At 42.9% G+C, this 22210-nt stretch overlaps 1 protein-coding gene across 5 annotated transcripts in view; it reads right to left on the bottom strand.

The window, feature by feature from the left end:
* Positions 1-1983: 1983 nt before the first annotated feature.
* Positions 1984-22210, bottom strand: part of PRR5 (proline rich 5) — a 155320-nt gene continuing 135093 nt past the window's right edge. For 3 of the 5 annotated variants that reach the window (XM_090043781.1, XM_090043783.1, XM_090043782.1), the window contains exons 8-9: positions 9872-10010; positions 1984-3409 (exon numbers count right to left, since the gene is read on the bottom strand). In XM_090043781.1, the coding sequence (XP_089899907.1) occupies positions 2859-3409; positions 9872-10010 (690 nt within the window). In that variant the 3' untranslated portion in view covers positions 1984-2858. The remainder of the gene's footprint in view (positions 3410-9871; positions 10011-22210) is intronic. The other 2 variants (XM_090043784.1, XM_090043785.1) reach the window with 1 other exon arrangement.

The raw sequence follows: 22210 nt of genomic DNA, 5'->3' as shown, positions 1-22210 counted from the left end.
CAAAAATCTTCCGAGGTCCCTTCCAGCCCTGATGTCTATGAAATCTATGAGAACTCTCACTGAAATAGGCAGCTGAAGCTTCCTTTCTTTAAAAATCCACAGTAACAGTATATAAGCCAAGGAACAGGCTTTTTGTTTGAAAGATGGCTGGGGGAGAAGTCAATGTATCAAGAGCTTAGTGTTAAGAGCACTTACTCTCTTCTGCCTGCAAGGATTCAAGTTTATGTCTGCTGACTTTCAGAAGTGTCAACTCTATGATGTTATGGGTGGGGCACCGAGGCAGACAGAGTGAGTATACAGGAGGTACACACAACTTTCTAGGTAAGTGGCTGTGGCCCTCACATGGGGAAAGAGGGAAACCTGGATTTCAGTTTCTGGTCCACCAAATGCTTAAAACTCAAACCTGTTCTCCATGATGGGATGTGAGCCCCGTCTCCCCCTTCCCAAATGAGAACCCTAACTAAATGGCCACAAAGCCATTCTCCCTCTGGTCCAATGACTGCTTATATGGTCCATGCAAAAGAGAACAGCGTTACCAGGAGTAAATGAGAGCACACTTCCTTCCCTTTCCACAATATGCCATAAACTGTTTTCTCAGAAGCAGAATATGTGGATTCAAATCTCTTCTGGCAAGGGGAGAAACAAGCTCAGCTCTTCCATCTGATTTTTGCAGGTGAGTATGCTTGAAAATCAGTACAAAACGTGTTTCACCACTATGGTGTTTGTGCCCTTTACATGTGGTGTGAGAACCCTGGGTCCCAAACAATCTCTACCTGATCTGGAGCAGAAACATAATCCAAGTCTCCCATTGCCTAAGTACGTGCCCTAGCACTCTAGTTAATGGCTGCTTTGGGTGACAGGTCTCATTTTCCTGCTCAGTTTTTGAAAATCATCTTTCTGAGTAGACTTCACTTGGGTGCCCAGGTCCAATAGTGGAGGGGAGGAGCCCAAGCAGTAGGAGATACTTAAGTCCTACTCTTTTCCTCTGAATATCTCTCCTGGCAAGCTGGTTTCTAAGACTGCCTTCCTTAGGAACTTGAATCTTCCTATACATTGCATGGGAAATCCAGTCCCCTAAATTGACAGTGAGCATTTCACTAGATGGCAGGCTACCTAGTGGGTGTGTATACAAGACTGTGTGGAGGAATGGCTGAGTGCCTTTGAGGACTGAAGCAGAATGGGTGCGCAAGAGAGAGCATTGTGAGGGAAGCTTCCACAGCTGTTGTTGTACTATGTACAGTGGCGAAATACAGATCTCACTCTACCTAAACAGATACCAGTAATGAAGGGCACAGACAGAAGTTACATTTGTCACATGATTGGCCCCTTGAAAGAGCTCTACAGCTGTGCCCTTACAGAAGTACTACACTCTACCTACCCCACCCTCCAGTGCACGCTGAGGAAACCCCAGACCAAGCTTCCTCCTCTCCCTTCCCCCCTTCCATTGTGAAGATAGTACCAGAACATGGGGTGGGGTGGACAGCAGGGAGAGTGGCTGCAGACATTCAGCTGCTCCAAACTGGAGTTCAATCCCCCATTCCCCTGGACCCAACAGTGAATGGCTGTTGGGTTGTGGGGAATGCTGTAACTCACGGTGCTTCCTGTGAAATACCATGAGTTACAGTGGGGAGCTGCTCATCTGTCAGTGCCCAGGGTGACTTTGAGTTCCACCTTCCAGTACAATTGTACTAGGGTTCAACTACACTGTTCACATGGCAGGTGTTTGGATTAGATGATCTACTCAGGTCCCTTTTGACCCTAGAAACTATAACATGATTATATGCTACGTAGCTAAACTCCTGTACACAGGACTACTGGAGTCCTGTTCCTAGGATCATTTTGATGGGTCTTATATCAGATGAACTCAAGTTACTTCAGTACAGTAGGAGCTGTAAATACTTAGAAGAGTTGCAGGCTCAGTCTAACTCTTCAAAGATCAGTGTCTAATTATGGTACGGACTGTACACACTCCTTTAAGTATATAAACATTTAATAAAGATTTCCATTTAACGGCCATAACTTTATTTACACAAGAAACAAGTAACGTGTAGCTTGCTGAAATCTCTTCACAGAATGGACAAATCAGGATTTGTCCAAGAGTTTACAGCATACAGAATTCTTGGAAGTGTTATGTTAAAAAGAAAATCAACATGGTCCTAAAAAACAGTTTTGAAACAACTCTCATACATAGATGCTTGTGACACAAACATTAGACATGAGGCATTGTATCACACTATGTAGCACATTACTGTTGTTTATTTGCCCTTTTTAAAAATAATTCTAACTTATGGTGAGCCAAAGGAGTGCATACAAGACGTACAAAAAAAAAAAGAAATCTCTAAGTCATCGTATTCTGCTACATTTGTGGCTGCAACCTTTGTTTGTTTTCAAAATCTCTTTCATAAAGAGATTTCTTTTCCCCCCACTCCAACCGAGACCTTGTTGTTCAAAGAACAATTTTGCCTTTTTTTTCTTTTATGGGAATCTTTCAAGAAAAGTAAAACTAAAAGTGAACACACCTATTCACAGGGCTATGTCAGTAAATGCACATTTCCCGCTCCAACAGCATTCTATCAAATGCTTTTCAGTTTGGGGGTGGGAAACCCCTCACAATCTTACAAAGAAAGTAAAAAATAGTCGGCTGAAGGATAGAAAATGAAATGTTTGGTATTTTAAAAAAATCTTTGGGCAGGGACAGAGCCTCAGTAGGTGTAAATTATTACTGTTCCAATGATTTGATACAGCTATCATAATTTAGAACAGCTGAGAATCTGTCCTTATGTATACAGCTTTCCTGCCAAACTTACCAGTTACTTTTAAATATAATAATACAACCAAGGATGCGTTTCCCTTGCCCTTCACCTGATGCTCTGGCGGCTCACATCCACATTGTATACTGATGAATTTGAAGAACCTCGACCAAAATCTATGAAAATTCCTTCAGAATCAGAGTCAATTGACTCCAAAATCTGGTCCACTATATTCTCAGGGCTGGAAGAAGGGACTGGAATCAAGGTAGGGTCCCTGCCCAGCTCAAAAGCTGTACTTTGGTCATCCATTGGGTCGAAGAATGCTTTCTGTTGCTCAGCTGTGTTAAGTTTGCTGGAACATTGTACTGAACTGGCACTGGGCCTTTCCTGGTCTCCTGAGAGTGAGTTCTTGGTGGCTGTCATAGAACTTTTAGAACCATTGTCCATGATGGTTGTGAGATTGGAATATCCTTGTAGCTCCATGCATGAAGTCATTTCAGAAACAGAGTGTCTTCGGATGCCAGTGCCATTGGCTGCAATTCCCTCTGTTTCGTACTCAGCTACTGGGGTCAGTAGTGGGTTATTGTAGCTTTTTGATCTCACTACAGGATTCTTAGAAAGGATGTCACCTGATTTTGAACGTCTAAAGAATCGCTTCTCTGTAAACATAAATAAATCCAAATTAAAATCAATGCAGCCCATTCCTTTTATAGTATATTACAGTATTTCTTTGTGTTCAAAATAATGAGTCAGGCTCCTAATATCTGAGACTGGCTTAAAAGTCCCAAGCTTTTTAAAAGTCTAAATGTTGAGCTTTTTTTATCTGACTTTAAAGTTTTTGACCTACATGATTCACGTTTCTTAGTTTTTTCCTAACCTTGAACGCTAGAAACATATTTTTTAAAAGAAATGAAATCTGAGATATTCTCAAATTCACATGACCCGAGTGGCTTGGCTTTCAGTAAACTACCCACAAGTAAACACTCCCGGGCAGCTGTCTACAAATGAAGGGACATGGGATCAGATTTGCTGCTCCCAGCAATTTGCTGAGTCCTGCAATGGACCCTTGCTCTCACTGGGGGGAGAGCTTGAGGCTCCCCCTGGGTGCTAGCCTAGGGTGACAAGGAACACTTATCCAGGAGACAGCTGTCTCCTAGCCAGGGCTGTGACATTGCTGGCTGTCCCTGAGGGATTGCTGCTACTGAGGCAAGAACAATGGTCCCCTGCCCTAGCAGGAGGGAGCTCCCAGCCCCAGCTCCTTGATCGGGGTAGGGGACTAGGAAAGAGCTGCAGAGGAGGGGAAGGTCCCAGTCCACAGTCCCAATTTGCCAGTGGGGCAGTTGGTAGTGAGCCCCCAGCTGGGCAGAGATTCCATGTCTCTCCACAGGGAATCCAAGCCCTGTGCCTTGACTGCCCAATCGAGGTGTGAAGCTGTGACATGCGCCTGATGGGGACAGACCCCAACCTCTGCTCTGTGATTGTGGGGCAGGGGCTGGAGAGCTTGTTCCCTGGTCAGCTCAGTGAGTGTGGAGCTGGGTGGGGAACAGGCTGAGGAGCTTGTTCCCCACTGAGCTCTGTGATCACAGAGTTGGGTGGGGAACAGGCTGGGGCATGGAGATAAGGATCTCTCAGTGCCTGCTCCCCAATCATGATCTCACAGCAGGAGCTTTGAGCTCCCCACTGCCAGGGCAGGGGGACATTGTCCCTGCCCAGGCTCTGGTGGCAGGTTCTTGTGGTGTGTATTTTCCTCCCTTTCCTCCTGATCCTCTCTCTTTTTTTCCCCTCCTTACAAACATATTCTTCAGGGAGCAAATGAGGCACAAATGGAGTCTGGGTCATCTGTTGTCACCTGTGTGGGATGTGACATGTTTGTATTTCTCCCAGAGGGTCAAAAGCTATTTGTCTGCACCAAGAGTATGCTAGTGTCTGCTCTGGAGAAGATTCAAAGCATGGGTATCCACACTGCATTGAATCAGGGATCAGGAAGATTACTTGGACAAGAGGCTGGTACTGGATAGGCCAAAAAGCAATGAGGAGAAGTGGCAGCATGTGACTACCTGAAGATGGAAGGAAGGACCCCAGGATTGAAGAGTAGCAGACTGAAGTCAGCAACCACTTTCAAGCATTCTGCAGTGGATCTGCTGAGGAAGAGGCAGAGGAGGAGACATCTGCAGGCATGAGGCAGAATTGTCAGCAGCCTATAGAGCACGAAGTGCAAGGCCCCAAGGACAGGGTTCGAGGACCACTTCACTAACAAGGATGAAAAGAGTGGTGGTAGTTTGTGACTCCCTTCTGCAGGAGAAAGAAGCACCAATGTGTTGCCCAGATTTGTGGGGCTTGGTAGGTGTACTGTCCGCCTGAAGTCTGAATTCAGGACGTCACAGACAGACTGCCAAAGCTCATCCATCATTTGGACCATTACCCCTTCCTGCTTGTCCACATAAGCACCAACAATACTGCCAGGAATGACACTGACCAGATCAGAAGTGACTATGAGGCCTTCCTTTGGCAGGAGGATTAAGCAGCCTGGAGCACAAGTTGGGTTCTCCTAAACAAATTGGAGAAGTGTGGGCTGAACAAAACTACTATAAGGTGGATACATAATTGGCTTAATATCAGCAAGCAAAGGGCAATTATTAATGGGTCCACATCAGAATGGCAGGAGGGTTTGAGTGAAGTCCCACAGGGGTCAGTCCTGAGCCCAGTGCTATTCAACATGTTTATTAACTATTTGGATGCTGGCATAGAAAGCTTCTTGAGCAACTCTGCAGACAACAAAAAACTGGGAAGGATTGTGAACTTACCAAAAGATGTGAGAGCAATACGGAAGGGTCTTGACAGATTGGAAAGTTGGGCTAGAAATAATAGGATGAAGTTCAACGCAGACAAATGCAAGGTGCTGTAGCTTGGGAAAAATAATTAAATACAAATGTAAAATGGGTGACACCTGGCTGGATGACAGCAGTATGGAAAAGCACTTGAGAATCTTGGTAGATCACAGACACAATATTAGTCCACAGTGTGATGCAGCTGCATAAAAGGCAAATGTAGTTTTGGGATGTATTAATAGAAATATTAGGTGCAAGACACAGGAGGTGATAGTGCCTCTCTATTTGGTGCTGGTTAGGCCTCATCTGGAGTAATGTGTGCAGTTCTGGACTCCACATTTTAAAAAGAACATGAAGAAGTTAGAGAAGGTCCAGAGGCAGACAACTAAGAGGATAAAGGATCTGGAAAACAATTCATATGAGGAGAGGCTGAAGGACCTAGGCATGTATAGCTTGCAGAAAAGGGTCTCAGGAAGCGACATGATAGCAGTCTTCAAATACTTTAAGGGTTACCATAAAAAAGAGGGAAAACACCTTTTCTCTCTTGCTGCAGGGAAGAGGATGCAGCTCTAAACTTGCTTTGCTACAACTTCAATTATTCAGACTGGATATCTGGAAACACTTCTTCATTGTTAGAATAGTGGGGCAGTGGAATAAACTACCTGGGGAAGCTGTGGCCCCTCTATCACTGGAGATGTTCAAGAAGGGGCTGGACAGGCACCAGTCAGGGATGATCTAGGTATACCTGTACTCATGTTCTACTACAGATATTTCCCATGTTTCTGGACTATTTTTGGTTACCCCCACCCTCACTTTCTGCTACATATGTCATGGTATTTTTAAGCCTCCCTCAGAGGCACTGGGTGTTGGCTAAAGCTAAGGCTGGGGCCTTTGAGGGGGGTGGGTGTACCAATGCTCCTGCTGAGACCAAAGCCAGAGATTCCTGACCAGAGGGTATTTCCCCTTCAGTCAGGGTCAGTCCAATTGCCATATGTGAGATCAGGAAAGAATTTTACCCCATGGTCAGGATGGCAGGGACCACAGTGGTTTTTGCCTTTCTTTGTAGCTGGGGGGCATGGCCACATACATACCTGGGATCTCTTGAACATATATTAACAACATTTCATAGAAATAGGACATTTGCTGCCATGCCTCACTTTACCTGTGCCAGGTTAGGATGTTATGTCTGTGTTGTGTCGGGGTTGATGGCAATTTTATGCAGTTTGGATTATAGATTGTATAAAATAGTTTGGATAGGAATAATCCTGCCTCAAGCACGGGACTGGACTAGATGACCCCTGGAGGTCCCTTCCAGACCTACTTCTCTATGATTCTGTGATTCAGTCAGTTATTGAACATCGGGGTGCTTGGGATATATTAGCTTTTATTAAATGACAAATTAAGACTGAGATTATGCTTCCAGGTTTGTATGGCCATGGATATTCCTGCAAATTTCTTGCGTGTAGAAGAACAGAGGTTTCATTTTAAGGTCAACTGTGAGGATGTGAAAGAGGCCGCTTTTTCCTAGTATTGGGACTGAGTTATCTTTTGGTTTATTTGTACTTTGTTCAACAAACTAACTCTTTAGGCTGAACTAAAAGTGGGTGAAACAGATGGCTCTGTGGACTAATTAAATTACTTCAGTACACAAAATTCATGGAGGGTGGTTATGACCCACCACTGCCCATATGAAAAATCAGGTGGCTTTCAGGTGTCTCAATTTGGATATCCAAAATGAAGGCACCCATAGTAACTTATGAAAATTTTGACTTGAAAGCTTACATGGTTGCTTGCAGACATTAAAAAAACAAAACAAAACTTTACCAGAAGAAGTAGTTTGTTACTTCAACCCAGCTCTGCTGCACCTGTAAAGATCAGGTACTTTTTGGTGCTTATAGCTAAAGCTGATTCAATCAGCTAGTAGATAAAGCACCCAAAAAGCTCCACTAAAATGCCTGACCTTTACAGACATTGCACAGCTGGGTTGAAGCAATGTGCAGCCTCTCCTGGGCATGCATGTGGCTTGGTGCAGGAACACTGAAGCACTGTTTTGTTTTGTTTTGGGGAGGGGGTTATGTCTGCAAGCACCCACAGTGCTAATGTGGAGTGACCTAAATAATTTCAGAACCTGTTTTACTAGTCTATTAAACCTGTGCTCGTTTTCACATAGTTACAAGTTTTAATTCTTTACATTACTTCCAAGGGTAGAATGAGAGCCTGATTTTTAGAGAGTGGCCCCTAGGTGGCAACAATTTATAATGAATACTGCTGTGCTTGGGAACCTTTTAGAATTGGCTAGGCTTCCATGAAACTTTCACACAAGACTGAAATGCTTATTGAGCAACAACTGTAACCTTTTCAGAGGTTCTACCATTTTCCTATTTACAGGACAGATACTGACTACTGCTCAGACTACTCTGTGTTAGAAGAATGGCTACTGTCACTTGTCCATCCCCATGTAGCTAGAGAAGGAACAGTTAAGCTCTGGTGACAGCCAATTAGAAATATAACCCCATGGCATGGTAACATATAAAATTATGACTGCTTTAAATTAGGACACAGTTCTGCATATCTCAAGTATTGAAATTTAGGTTTTTAAACCTGTATTGATCTGTTTACGCAGGCACAGCTTAAACATCAGATATTGCAAACAAACCATTTCTATAACTAAGGTTATATTCTGCACTTGCTTCTTCCTGAACAAGGAAAATCAATGACATCAGTTTCACTTTCAGATTCTTGTCTGCTTTAGGGATGTTCCTGGCATGAGGCCGTAAGTGGAAGAGAGGGACAGCAGCACTGGTAGAACTCCCGATGAAGGCAAGCAAACCTCCATTTGCATGATATAACTTAACCCATTGTTCACATTGGGGTTCTGCAGATGCAGCTTTTACCCCTGGCTAATGCAATCTGGCTAGATTATGGCCAGCCATGCACTGGATCAGAAACAGGTCCACTAGTTTAAAGGCAGTAGTAGAGACTCGTGCTTTTAGAACCATCAGACTTCAGTTCCTTTTCTACAGGAGACTCACTCAGGGGCACTGCTACAGATTTACATTTCTGGTTTAAACAGATCCCCTGTTGCTACAGCGCCATTAATTTTAATACAGCTACAATGATTTACAGCTGGGAACCTGGCCCTCTGTCTACATAGATTCCCCGCTGTGTTACTGAGCGTACAAATTCTTTTCATATATAATAATACAACAAAGGCTTTGGTGCCTCAGCATTTTGTTTTCAAATATTACAAAGGCATCGTTACTTTTTAGAGAACCATTTCACTGAAATTTTATTGTGCTGGCAGAAGTATTTCTATTGCTCTTATGCTATACAAAACATCTAGGTGCTTTACCAGCAGTGATGAATAGAAAGCAATAATGCTGAACCACTTTCTATAAATAACCACCCCAGAATTACTCACATAAAACTGATTTGTTTCTTAAATGCCTGGTGCAACACAACCCACTTTCAATAAAGCTTCAAGAGAAAATCAACTGCCCAAACAACAGTTTCTGACAAGGAAATGGATTAAATTAACTGCATAGAAAATGTACAGTTTAACTTACACGTTCCTCTGTTCTCCTAGTCCAAAAAAGGGTATTAAAAAGACTTGTTTATAAATCTTTGAGTACAATTACTACTTGTTTGTTCCAGCCTGTTTTTCCCTTGCAGTTTCTATGGGATAAATTATTCAAATCTGTTTAACTGCAATCTCACTTAGAGGGCTCTCACTTAAAAGGCAGTAGGAATGTTCACACCACATGCTTTTGAAAATCCTGGCCTTTCTCTTTGATTTCTGTTCTAAACAACTCATGAGAGTAACTGTGTGCTGCTAGATAGTGCACTCTCTTCTACTTCAGGGATGGTTTCATTCAAGCAAAGTGATTCCTACATGCATTTCTTATACCTGCTTATCTACTTCCCTTCTAACTCTCACTGTCCATGAAGATCTTGAGTTTAACTGTTCTCAGTGAAAGGTGGGATGGAAATATAAACTCACACACAGATTTGTAAAATAAGAAAGACAAAAGGGGCCATCATGACTGGCTAGTCTGACCTGCATATAACCCAGGCTCTACAATGTTTATTAGCAGAATTTCTATTTCAGAAGTTCAAAAGACAAGGGTCAAGCTAAGTTTTGTGTACCCACAACATTGTGCTTCAGAAGCAATATGCCCCTGGTCTGAAGGCACTGGTAATCATGTTTTATAGGTTATTGACCGTACATGTTTACAAAGCTTCTGCTTAACCCCTTATGTCAAATGAAACTCCCAGGGCCTCTATTATTCTTACCCAAAATACAAGAAGCGTGTGTGAAGGGTCCATCACTGGAATACAGACCATATGTGCCCAAATAAGGGGAAACAACTTTCTGTATCAAGGATTCCAGTTTCAAATAATCTTCAGTCACTCCTTTAGATTCGTGAACTCCCTGAAATAAAGAACAGAAGCGAAGATTAATGTTGTCCCCTCAAGTCTCATCAGAGCAGAAGGAGAAGAGGCATTCTTATTTAAGTATATACCAATGGCACACTGTTAAGTTGTGCTGGTTACTATTATTGACTTGTATTGCCATAGGCTAAGTACAGATATTCAAAAAGCCCGAGACTGAGTTGATTTAATCTTTGCAGGTTAATTTAATCAAATCTTTAATCAAATGAGAGAAGTGAACAGACATTCACTTTTGATTCCAGAAATAATGCAGCCACGTGCCTGCAGTGGCTCAGGCTACAAGCTTGTGGTGGGGTGGGGGTGCTAGAACATGCCCTCCCTTCCCTTTGGCAGTGGCTGGAAGGCTGGAGGGAAGCTGAGCTGAGGGGGTGTGGCCAGACCCCAGCAGGCTGCTGAGTATGATTGGGGTGGGATTTAAACCCCCACCATGGTCTTCACGATCCCCAGCCAGGGTGTGCTTGGAGGGGGAAGAGAGAAGCAGCCCTTGCCAGGGTCATCCCTGAGTGGTGGGACGCGGCCAGATGCTGGCCTTGAGCAGCAACATGAGGTGAAGGGAGGGTAGGGACCCCTGGCATGGGATCCAGTTGGGGTCTGCCTGGCTTTCCCCCCTGCTCGCTGCTTGAGTGGGGAAGGGGGGCATGGCCAGACACTGGCCCTGGACAGCAGTGAGGCACTCCAGCTGCTACATGGGTCACTGTCTGGCCATGCCCCCTGCCACTTAAGTGGCCAGTGGGGGGGGAAAGGCCAGGCAGACCCCAGCTGGGGTCCTCTGCTGGTGGGAGGGTGGGAGGGGGATTAAATCCTCCTTCCCTGCCTCACCCTGCCAGTCCCAGCTGGGGCATGGCCATGTTCTGTGCTCTCTGCTGGAGCAGGGCATGGGGTGGAAACATGGAAGCCCCCCCAACTCTGCCAAAGCAGACTTGGGCTAGGGTTTCATGGGCCATGAAGGGGTTTAAAACTCCCCTCCCACCCCTCCACCTGAACCTGCTGGTTCACATCCCCATCACCTCAACTCCAGTGGGGGAAAAGTCTCCACCAGGCAGCCTGGGCTGTGTCCCCAGCCAGGCTTCCCACCCCCGCTCCCTTGTTAGCCAACCCTCAGTGCTCAGGCTAGAGAGCACAGGGGCAGGGCTAACCCTACTCTGCTCAAGCAGATAGCACATCCCAGCCCAGCCCAGGGCTGCAAAGCTGGGATGCTGGTGGACTGAAATTGAACTTATACCAGAAAGGCGTCTGGGAGAGAAGTTCCACAAACCGGTTGCGCAGATTCATAGAAGTTTAGGGCTGGATGGGACCTCATGAGATCATTAGGTCCAGCCCCCCTGTTCTACGCAGGAAAGACTGCTGGGGTCAAATAACCATTGCAATCTCCCTTACACAATCACTTGTACTTGCTGCACTTCTACTTCCTTACTCTTGAGCAAAATCGTGACTCCAGCTGCATTCCTTACCTCTGACCCTGCCCAACCTCATTATACATAGAGAGGTTTGACTTAAATCAGTTAAGTCTGATACTATATTCAACTAGGTTTATCTTAAACCAGTTTCAGCCATTTTGAAACTGGTTTATATGCACTAAAATTCTGTTCTGTTACAGGTTTAAACCAGTTTCTGATCACTTAAACTGGTTTATATGTAACTTCTGTCCCTAGTCATAATTCCCAGAGAGTTGAATCACTTGTCACCCGTTTTGCTGGAGACCGTATAATCATATGACAAAATCAAAGTCTCTACATTCAGGAGATTAAAATTTAAGTGTTTAATAGGCTCAGAGATTCCTTAACATTGACCCAAGCCTGACTGGTTGAGAGCAACTCATGAAATATATTTGGTGCTATCAGAAATTCCTAACAACACAGCACTTTGTTACAAGGGAGTTCTGACACTACACCAAATTCAAGGGGAGTCGCTCACTTTCAGCAGCTTAGTCAAATGTAGGGGCCTTTTAGAAGCCACAGCAGAAGAGCATTGCAGAACATGACTAAAAAGGTCATTCTAGTTTTTAATGCTGATTTACAATTATCACATGACCAAAGGCTTAGTAACAGTTTTGATGCTGCTGCATTGATTTAGTGCCACAAGGTGCCACTACCATTTAAGCGATTTAAACATTGAGGAGAAGGAGGTAAAAGAATCAATCTCCTAAAAATATATATTCCAAGATATTTATGATTCTCATGAAAAAGTACTTGGAGGAAAATGTCACTTCCTCCACTCCAAGCCTCAGTCAATTTAGGGAAAACTTTCCTTTAAGTCAGTGAAGATGAAATTTACCCTTATGTAGGGTGAAATTCACCCCTCTTGCAAGGGTGAAATTTACCCTTAATCTTGGAGCATGTTATAGTATCTGTGGTGGACTCCTGTATCTACCTGGAGCCACCTGGACTTCCACAAAGCTCCACATGGGCACAGGGCTGTATCAACACAGATCTTGTTGAGCAATCAAAGGCTTAATTCACAAACTTTTAAGACAACGGGCACTCTGCCCGAGTATGGACTTTACAATTTAGTCCAATGCTGCATGGTAAATCCCTAATTTATCATAAAAGGACTGATCTACTACATTCTGAAATTAACTCAGAATGAATTTTAGAATAAATATAACCTTTTCTTCTATCAGTTAAATGATCACAGTTTGCAGGTGGATTTGTTATATATCCCAATTCAGTAAATAGCTTCTGTGAAAAAATTGTAGTGCATTTGATGTTTGTAAATTATTTGCTTGTGCCTTTTGTTATTTGTGTTGCATGACTGACAATTTAAGAAACCTTTTTTTTTTCTGCTACATGACTGGATAATAGAAAGCTTCTGAAAATAAGAAATAATTCCTAACAAAAAGCAAAACAACATCTCACTCTTATTCACTGGTGTTTAGATATGGCCTGTAAACAAATAAGACACTTCTGAGATATATAATGTTTTTTGGAAATGTCAATATTCAAAAATGAATACAATGGGGTCCACAAAGAGTCTGAAAGCTCAAAAGCAATAAGACTTCATGAGTAATATAGAGCGAGATCATCATGTCTATCTATTACTTATGCAAATAGACCAATTAAGCTCTGGAAACTCAAGGACAAAAAAATAACAGGAAACAACCAACCAACTAAACCCGTTCCCCAACTTCAGACTTAACATGATAGAGAGTGAGAAATAACAAAAGCATAAAAGCATTAACAGGGTCATAGTACAGTATGGTGCATATACTATTTCAAAGTCAGCATGGGATAAACTGGAGATAATGTTTCAGACACAAGAACAATACTATACAACATTTTCTATACTGGGATTTCCTTCCCATTTAGGTAGGATCTAGCCAAGATCGCCTCCAAAATGGGAAGGGCAGCAATTCCTATGCTAGTAGGAGTTCATAATCTCCAGGAAGGTTGTGACCCCGGGGGAGAACAATGCATTAAACCAGGGGTTGTCAACTGGGGGTATGCATACCTCTGGGGGTACTTGAGAAGGCCCTAGGGGGTACGCATGTGCAGGGACAGGGTTCCACCACACACTATCCCACACTGCAGGTGCCACCCACCTGGCCAGACACAGGAGAAGCTAGCATACTGTGTTGCCACTGTTCTGTGTTTGGCTGTGCACCGCCCCTACCCCCTCTGCTCCGCATCTGCCCCCCGCATTCCAAATCCAGCTGCCGGGGGTACACTGATCCAAAAATGTTGAAAACCCCTCCATTATGCCACAGATTTCAGGTCCCTACTTAGATTAGATCCCAGACTAGTTTCCTAAACTTGATCTGTAACAAGCCTGGCAGATGGTGCTTCTAATTGTTTATGTCCTGACTTTTTTTTCCTGTTGTAATATAGTTAATAACTTTGGTAAAAAATGATGAGAGCTGAAAGGCCTGGAAAATACAATAGGATTAGTTCCAAGCTGTCAGTAACAACTTTTCCTAACTCTGGAAGAATTGCAGCAGCAGGAGTGATAAAGAATCTACTGTATCAGTGTAGCAACCTATCCTGGCTTCTGTAGCCAGTACATACTTGACATGTCTTTATTATTTAATGGTGAATTCCTGGTTTCCCTTAATTTCACAGTTCCTTGAGGCCTGTTACTATTTCTCTACCTCAAAAGCAAACACATTATTCCATAGAAGGTTGCTAGTCTATTGGTACTGGGATTGGGTTTCATCTGCAGTTAAAGTCACTTGAAAAACTTAATCCGTTAACTAGTTCATGGAGACCATCTTTCCTCCTACAGCCTCTTCACAAATGCATCTGCCAAATTGGTTTACCTCAAGTCAAGTCACCAAGTTTCTTCTTTCACTCCCAAGAATAGGAACAATGTTAATCTCCACCCTCATTTTTGACTGCCTTACTGCAGGGGGATGTCAATGTGCCATTCTGATTGGTTCTAAACCTCCAGGCATTTCTCAGTCTTATACTTCAGCTTTATAGTCCTTCATCAGAGATTTTTCAATGTTTTCTGCTAACATATGGAGGCATGATGACCTCTTTATTTTGTCTTGGCACAAATACATTGTAACTACCTGCAAGATCCTTCCTGTCCAACCTATTACACATTTTCTGATTTCATGAGATGATATTGTGCTTTTAAAGTTTACATTCCAGAATATATTTTAAGGATATAGCTTGTAGCTGTGTTGGTCTAAAATGCAGAGGCAGATAAAACTCTTGGTTTAGAGGCAATATATTTATTAGACCAATTAAATAGTAGCAACATTTTTCTTTCTTTGCAAGCTTTCGGGTCCAAACACTCTTTGTCAGGGTGGAGGAGGAAAATTCAAAGATTGTAAAAGTTCTCCCAGGTAGAAAGAAACTTCACCTTGCACAGGGGAGGTAAAGGATGGTGAGGCTCCCTGGGTTTTCAAAGTTAATTTGTGAAAAAGTTGTTCTGTGTATATGCAGATTAAGCAGAGACAGAGTTCCAGCAAGTTTCTTCTCTGAAGGTGTCGGGAATATATTATAAGCTCTTTGTAGTCTCTCAGTATAAGAGGCAGTGTATTGGACTGCAAGCCAAATGGTGAACTTGTAAAGCTGTATTTCTTTTTTTTTTTGGTGCATACATGTAAGTATCAGACTAATCATGCCCAAGTTCTCTACTTAATCATAGAATAGTATGTATGCCCTGATGGTTACCTATATGCCTGTGTTTGGTAGGAGGGTACCTTTGTAAGAGATGGAGGATTGTAGTATGTATGGTCCTATCAGTCCCTTTGCTCTCTGAGTGTTCCAGCAAAGCTGTCAAGTAATGTCAGCTGGGGTGCAAGTGATGTTAATGTTCATCCACTGAGAGCTGCATGGAATCTACCAAACTAATTTCAGCCAGATCACCAAAACAAAAAAGATCCTCCGCTCCTCCTGGCAGCAAAGCAGGGAAAGAATAGAGCAGGTCTGAGCATCCCAGTGGTTGCTTTGGGATAAATGGTTGAGTTTCCCTCAAGCTGGCTTGTTAACTTTCTGGACAGACTTCAAATGCCATCTTTTTCCTCTGACTTCTGTGGTGGATTAAAGGATTTTGAAAAGTGGGGTGCAGGATGGTAGAATGCATCATCCTATGTAACATAACATATATCTTTCTCAAGTTAAAAAGATACCAGACGTCTTACTAATAAGCTAGTGACCCAGGGTTGTATTATTCAGTTTTGATTTGAAGTAAAAACAAACATAAATTTATTGGAATGTGCATTAATTTGCTATATCATATATTATGTATAAAAAACCCCAAAAAGCAAAAATAGTTAAAAGAAGTTGTTTCATAGGACCTGTAGTCATTAGAATGAAATGGGCATCTCTTTTCAGATTCAAAATGAAACTTAGCCTTCTTGACCCTCTTGACTGTGTATCTAATGCTTCACTGAAAATGATTTCCACATGTGAGTTAATGTTCCTAGTTAGAGCTAAACAGTCTGTAGGGCTGTGAAATAGGGGTCACATTACCAGGAACAAGTAACAGACAGCAGAATTGCAGAAGAAACACTAGTTTGATTAGTTGAACATCAAGACTGTGAAAAAGGAGAGAGGATACTTAACTCCTGTGGAATGGACCAGGAAACAAAGTGGGGTGGAATTGCACCACCACATCCCTTCCAGATCTGACCCTGATTGAAGATATTTGCCTTGTACATACAAGTGCATGTATTGTTTTCTACTGCAACCTATGGTATAGTTTAATACACAGATAGGTGACTACAGTACAGTTCTGGAGTCTCTGTTTTTAAGTTATTTGGCAGAACAACATAAAGCATACTTATACTTTACTGTGTGCATTCTTTTCCTGGAATCTGAGGTGTGTACAGGGACTGTGACTTCCTGATACTGCAGCTATACTAGGAAAAAAAAAAGAAACCTGGATACTTAACTGCTAGAACCCTTGAGTGATAAAGCCCAATGGAGCATGGAAGCCACTATGTCAAGTTCCTGCAAAAACTGCTAAGGACAAGCATTACAGTGTCAATGAATAATACAAAGAGGAAGCATAAAATGACAATGTGGGCAAGGCACTGGATCTGGTCTGAGGAGGCCTGAAGTCCATTCTGCGTTCTGCTACAGAGTACTTGTATGATCTTGGGCTAATCACTGAAGTTCTCTCTGTTTCAGTGCTTCATTTGTAAACTGGGCAAAAGATTTGTTTTCTCTAGCCTTTTATCTCTCTTATCTATTCAGACTACAAACTTTTTAGAGCAAGGAATGCATGTCTATACAGTAGTGCATAGCAGAGTAAGGCAAGACCTCTGAGAATTTTTGAGACTATAAAAATGCCACCAAAATATTTGTTTTTCATATTTCTGAAATATTTTGTTTTTAACATTTTTACAATAAATATATTTTCAACTCAGAAAGAAATATTTTTCATTGCAAATGTCTAAACAGGGCATATTAAGAATTTAGTTTTTTCTAGGATTTTTTTCCCCTTAAAGGAGAAGCTTATTGGTGCACATCCTTTCCTAGGGATAGTATTATTTTTGTAAATCAGTATTTTCCAATGTAAAAGTGTTTCACTAAAAAAAAATCTGCATCTCTCTTGGTTGGGATTTCAAGATTCTGCTATAATATAAGCAATTAATAATATTTAATACCTTGTGCAATCTAAATCTACTGTCTTTTAAGGTGAAGAAATAATGATGGGAGACAGGAAGAAAAGTTTTTGCTTAAGAATAGTGATATTGCACTTGAGGAACACCCTTTTTTTTTAGACAAAGTGCACATAATTTATTTATGCTATTTTATGCTTTAGTTCTGTCCTAAATAAAACACCACCCTAACACCATTGTGAAACCCAAGCACACATTAAACATGGGTCAGTCTTTCCCTCAAAAAAACAATAATTTTGATTCGGAAATCATTACAGTTTTAAAAATATAGGCTGCTTACAGATGTCAAAACATGGCACATGAGGCCATTTTGCTTGGCACGTCACAGCCAGCCCAGGATCTGGGCAGCTGCCACCGGCCATGGAGCCCAGGCTGCTTGCAGCAGGTTGCTAGGAGGCTGCAAACCCTACTGTGAGCAGCCTGGGCTCCATGGCTGGCAGCAGAGCCCAGGGGGGTTATGGCAGGCTGAAAACAGTGGCACCAAGCTCTGGAGCCCAGCACTGGCTCTGTGCTGGCAAGCCTTTGAGCACAGGGCAAGGAAGGGCCTGGGGCAGTGCAACCCCAGCCACTCCCCTGCTTTCCACCTAGGGTTAGGGGCACATCTGTAAGTTAGGGCTTTCCAAGCTGAGGTATGGCATCCAGAGCTACACAGCTGATAATGCTCTGAAGGCAAAAATTGTACTTAGCCTTAGGTATGGTTGCACTGAGGGCATGGACTTTACCCACTGCACAAGAACTGGGAAGGGTTTGCACAGTCTGTATTGCTGCAATTTTGCTGGTACTAATATCCAAGCTAGCTACAGTAAAGCTAATTTGGGAACATCACCCCCATGCTGCCATCTCATCTTGGACTGCACCCGGGACTTGCCCTCTAACAACATGACTTTATGTTACACTTCTCTTGTTTATAACACAAGATAAGTGATTCTCTTTATAGATAGCATGTTTATGATAGGGTGTTTATCACACCATGGTTTAATAATGAAACAAAGACATATTCTGATGCTAAAATCTAGCCTGTTTAAAGGCCAGTGGCCTTTTATTGCCAGAAAACAATAAAACTGCAGGCTGATGGGTAACTTGCGGGAAGCCAGGCTTTAGGAAAGGAACCTAAAACTTAGAACATGTCCAGTAAATCAGTGGTCTGGATCTGCTCTTTAATGCAATATTTTCTCTGCAGCTATGCAACAAACTTATTTTAAAAGATAACCGAGACCTTTCCTGAACTCAATCTCATTCTAGTTAGAGGGCTTCAGGATTCTCGAAACATGTAAGATGTGTCTCTTTAATTCTATTCAAAGGTCCTGCCTAACCTATTTATTTCTCAATTTGTGGGTCAAAGTAATCCAATGCCCATACAGAAGCAGGTATGTTTATATTTCTGTTGTAATGTATGGGCTGATTAAATCCTGATCTTGTTTACACCACAGCACAATACAAGAGGATCTGCACACACAGAAATTACACCGATGAAATCCAGTCAGAATCTGGTCCATACTCATCTTCCAAAGCATGCCTAATGGGGGCTTGAATCTGCAAGATATCCTTGAAAATTAAGAAGTCTGTACTTAGGCTTCAAGAAAGAGCCAAATCCCTTACCTCAGTACTTGTGGTTCAGTCACTTGGAAATGGAACACTGCAACCTTACAAAGCAATTCTTATTTCTTTTAGGTTGTTCTAAGGAACCTTGACACTGACCATGGTCCTGTTGTACCACGTGCTTACAATCAAAACAGACAAGGAAGATGAGGTTTAAGTAGCTGGAAGATTACATACAAGGAAGACTAAGTTCACAATGGTTTGTGAAAATCATCTATCACGTTGTTTTGATATTGCTTTAGTATTGTTGTAATTTTTAAGTGTTTTTTAGAAGACCCTGACTAAAAGAGAGAGAGATAGAGAGAAGGTGCTGAAAGGACAGGTGGGGGGAGAAGACTGGAAGAAGAAGGAAAGCATAAAGGGAGTGATACTGAAGAGATTGTGTGGGGCAAGGCAAGAGGGATTTGTAGCAAATGGCCAGTCAGCATAGGGGATCATCCAAAGTGCATAAGTCAGGCACTGATGATACCATCACTGCCTGAAGTCTTTGACTTTGAACTGCTATAACTGGACATATAATTAATACCTTGATGCCATAATAAAAAATATATGGTTAATTATGCCAAAGGGAGACTAACAGACAGAAGGGGAGGAACAAGGCCTATACTGATCTCCAGTTCTCAGCCAGGATGGAACTTATGATGCATCTTCTGCAGAGGAAAAAGAAATTGTGTTTAAGCACACTATTACCTGTTCCGGGTATGTGCGACCCAGACAGGTCTTACAGTTTTTTAAAAACCTACAATATGCTGGTGCTGGGAGCTGCAAAAAAGGCATGGTATAAATGGTCTGAGGGCACTGCCTCTGAATTGGCACAGCAGAGGGCCAGTGTGTTTGGAAGGGACCAGAGAAGAACGCTTGGTCCCATTCAAAAAACCACCTCTGATTCAGTCAGTATTAATACAGTGGGTTAATGAAAAACTACTAGGTTTGTAAGTGTAGACAAGGCCTTAGGATGCAAAATGCTAAATACTGCCTTTGGTAGTGCTAGAGCGATGTTGCAGCCATGACAGATTAGTGATTATGTGAGAGGCAAGGGTATGCTCTCTTTGGCATATGGAGCTCTCATCACCCTCAACAGAAACTATCTGCTAGAATCAGAAGGCAGAATCCATGAACTGGAAAACTGACAAAGGGGTTGGCCATAATGGACTGAATGATTAGGTATGGTTGGAAAAAATAATCCCGAGACACACTCAGAAGAGTGGCTGAGGATTTTCATGAGCAAATGTCCTACTGTTTATATGTTTATGGTTTCTAGGTATTGAAATGGTCTCAGTTTAGACCAAGGGTGGGAAATTATTTGGGCTGGGGGGCCATTTATTTAGGGAGTTTTGGTGAGCTGCTGCAGGCTGGGTCAACACCCCCAACAATTCACCAAAATTCCCTCAGTAGCTCTGCCTTGGGATCTGGCCCTGTATACCACCTGGGGTCTCCATGAAGACCAGCCCAGCACTTATCTAGGCCAGTGGGATGGGGCCACAGGCAGGCAGGGCATGGTGCCTGGTAGCAGGATGGGCTGGTAGGCTGGAGAAGGGATTTTGGGATGGTAACAGTGCAGGGCTGGGACCTGGGGCAGAGCTGTGATCCGCTCCCAGCATGCCGCTGCCTGCAGAACTGGCATCCGTCGCAGGGACATGTGGACAGTGGATTGTGGCTTTGCCCCAGGCCCTAGCCCTATGCTGTAACCACCCCAGATCCCAGCCCTGGCCCTGCCTGCCTCTGCCGTTCCCAGACGTGGCTCCCTGCCTGCCTGTGGCCCCATTCCATCAGCTCAGTTGAGTGCACCCTGCCTGCGTGGATCCTGGGTTAATCTCTACAGCGACCCCGCCTACCCACTCTGTCCAGCACCTCCACAGTGGGTAGGGGGTGGATGAGCTGGGTCCAGCAGCAGCAGTGACACCAGTGGCAGCAGCCAGAAGGAGCCACCACCACCAGAGCTCCTGGGTGGTAGGACCGGCTGTATGTGCGACAGCCGAGGCTGCCACCTGCACCTAGAAGCTGAGGGACCTCCCATGGGCCGGATAAAATTCCCTTGGTGGGCCAGATCCTTGCCCACCCCTGATTAGATACTGATTGAGAAAGGCATTAAAGCATGTACCTGCTTTTAAGCCTGAAAATAGTCTCACTGAACACAGCTTTAAATACTTTCCTGAATTAGGGCTTAAGAATCTTTTACAAAATGTAAAGGTTGCACTGTATATATGTGCAACATAATAAAGAATGAATTCCTTTAATGGGTTTAAATTACTCTTTAAGTAGCATTAAGTTGTTTTAAACAATTTTATTGAAAAATAGTGGGTATTTGACTTGCAATTTTGCCACAAAAGTACCATTTATTAAAATAGTATGTGCTGTGGTTTTTCTCTTTAAAAAATTAAAATAATTATTTTCCTCATTTTTTACCATGGCAATGAACCAATGCATAGTCACAATTTATTTCTAGTGGTTCAACATGTAGATTTTAAAAAAGACTTTGCAATATTCCATTATGTTTGTGGTATGCTTAGTTTTTAATGGCCTGAGTATGACACCTTGAACAAGGAGTAGCACCCTCAGTTTTCAGTAGGCTCATCTGAGTCAGTGTCACCCCTTGTGGTGTCAGGCCTTATTCAACACTAATAAGAGAGGCAGAAATGGCCTTGGGGACATTGCATTACAATAGCTATATAATTCTGTCTCTTTTCAACTCATTACTGCAAGAATAATACAGCTATTTAACAAACAGGCATGGCAAAAGTGGCCCAGCAGCAGAAGTGGTGTGCTAGGGGAAAAATGTGTGATAAGGTTATACAGTTCTTAGCACGCCAGTTTCAATATTCCAATACACAAGACAAATGTAACTGAAAAACAGCTGTGTGCACCCCATAGGCTGCCCAGCAGAAAAAAAAAAACATAGGCTGTGGTTTTCAAAGGAATTAGGCATCCATTATATTTCAGTGAGTGTTGAGCACCTAATTTCCTCAAGCTCCTTTGACCACTCCCATACATAAAGCCTTCATTGGGAAGCTGCACTGAGGAGAAATTGCTTGAATTGCCACTCATCAGATGAAGCATATTAGAGAGCAAGGATAAAAGAGGACAGAGACCCTCAGGCTGTCTGTGCTCTAGTGGGCAGCTACAGAACTTCTTTCCATCCTCACTGAGAGGGGCTCATTTGCAAAGCCCTGCAACCTGGCAGAGAGGAAAATGGTTTATTTTATTATGTAACATTTAAGCTGTCAAAAATGAGATGAACCCTAGCTGTATCTTCCCCTGAGGGCAAGGGGGTATGATGTATAAGGGGAATTAATTTTATGCAGAGGTGGAAAAAGCCCAAGAATTATGCCCGAGAAGGTAACACTGACATTTTAAGCATTTCCAGAGCCTTAATAATGGAACACAGCTCTAAGGATAAATGGAGCTGAGTGCACCCTCTCACCTGCCCCTAAACCTGGTGCCTTTGGTGAATTATAGCCTCTGAGAGGCATGTGGTTCTAAACTTTCCCCAGAGGCGATCGTGTCATTTT

This window comes from Crocodylus siamensis, chromosome 4 (genome assembly GCF_052110815.1).
Source record: "Crocodylus siamensis isolate JL-2025a chromosome 4, ASM5211081v1, whole genome shotgun sequence".
Classification (NCBI taxonomy): domain Eukaryota; kingdom Metazoa; phylum Chordata; order Crocodylia; family Crocodylidae; genus Crocodylus; species Crocodylus siamensis.
The sequence above is the reverse complement of the archived record's forward strand: the minus strand, read 5'-3'. Positions and strand labels throughout refer to the sequence as shown.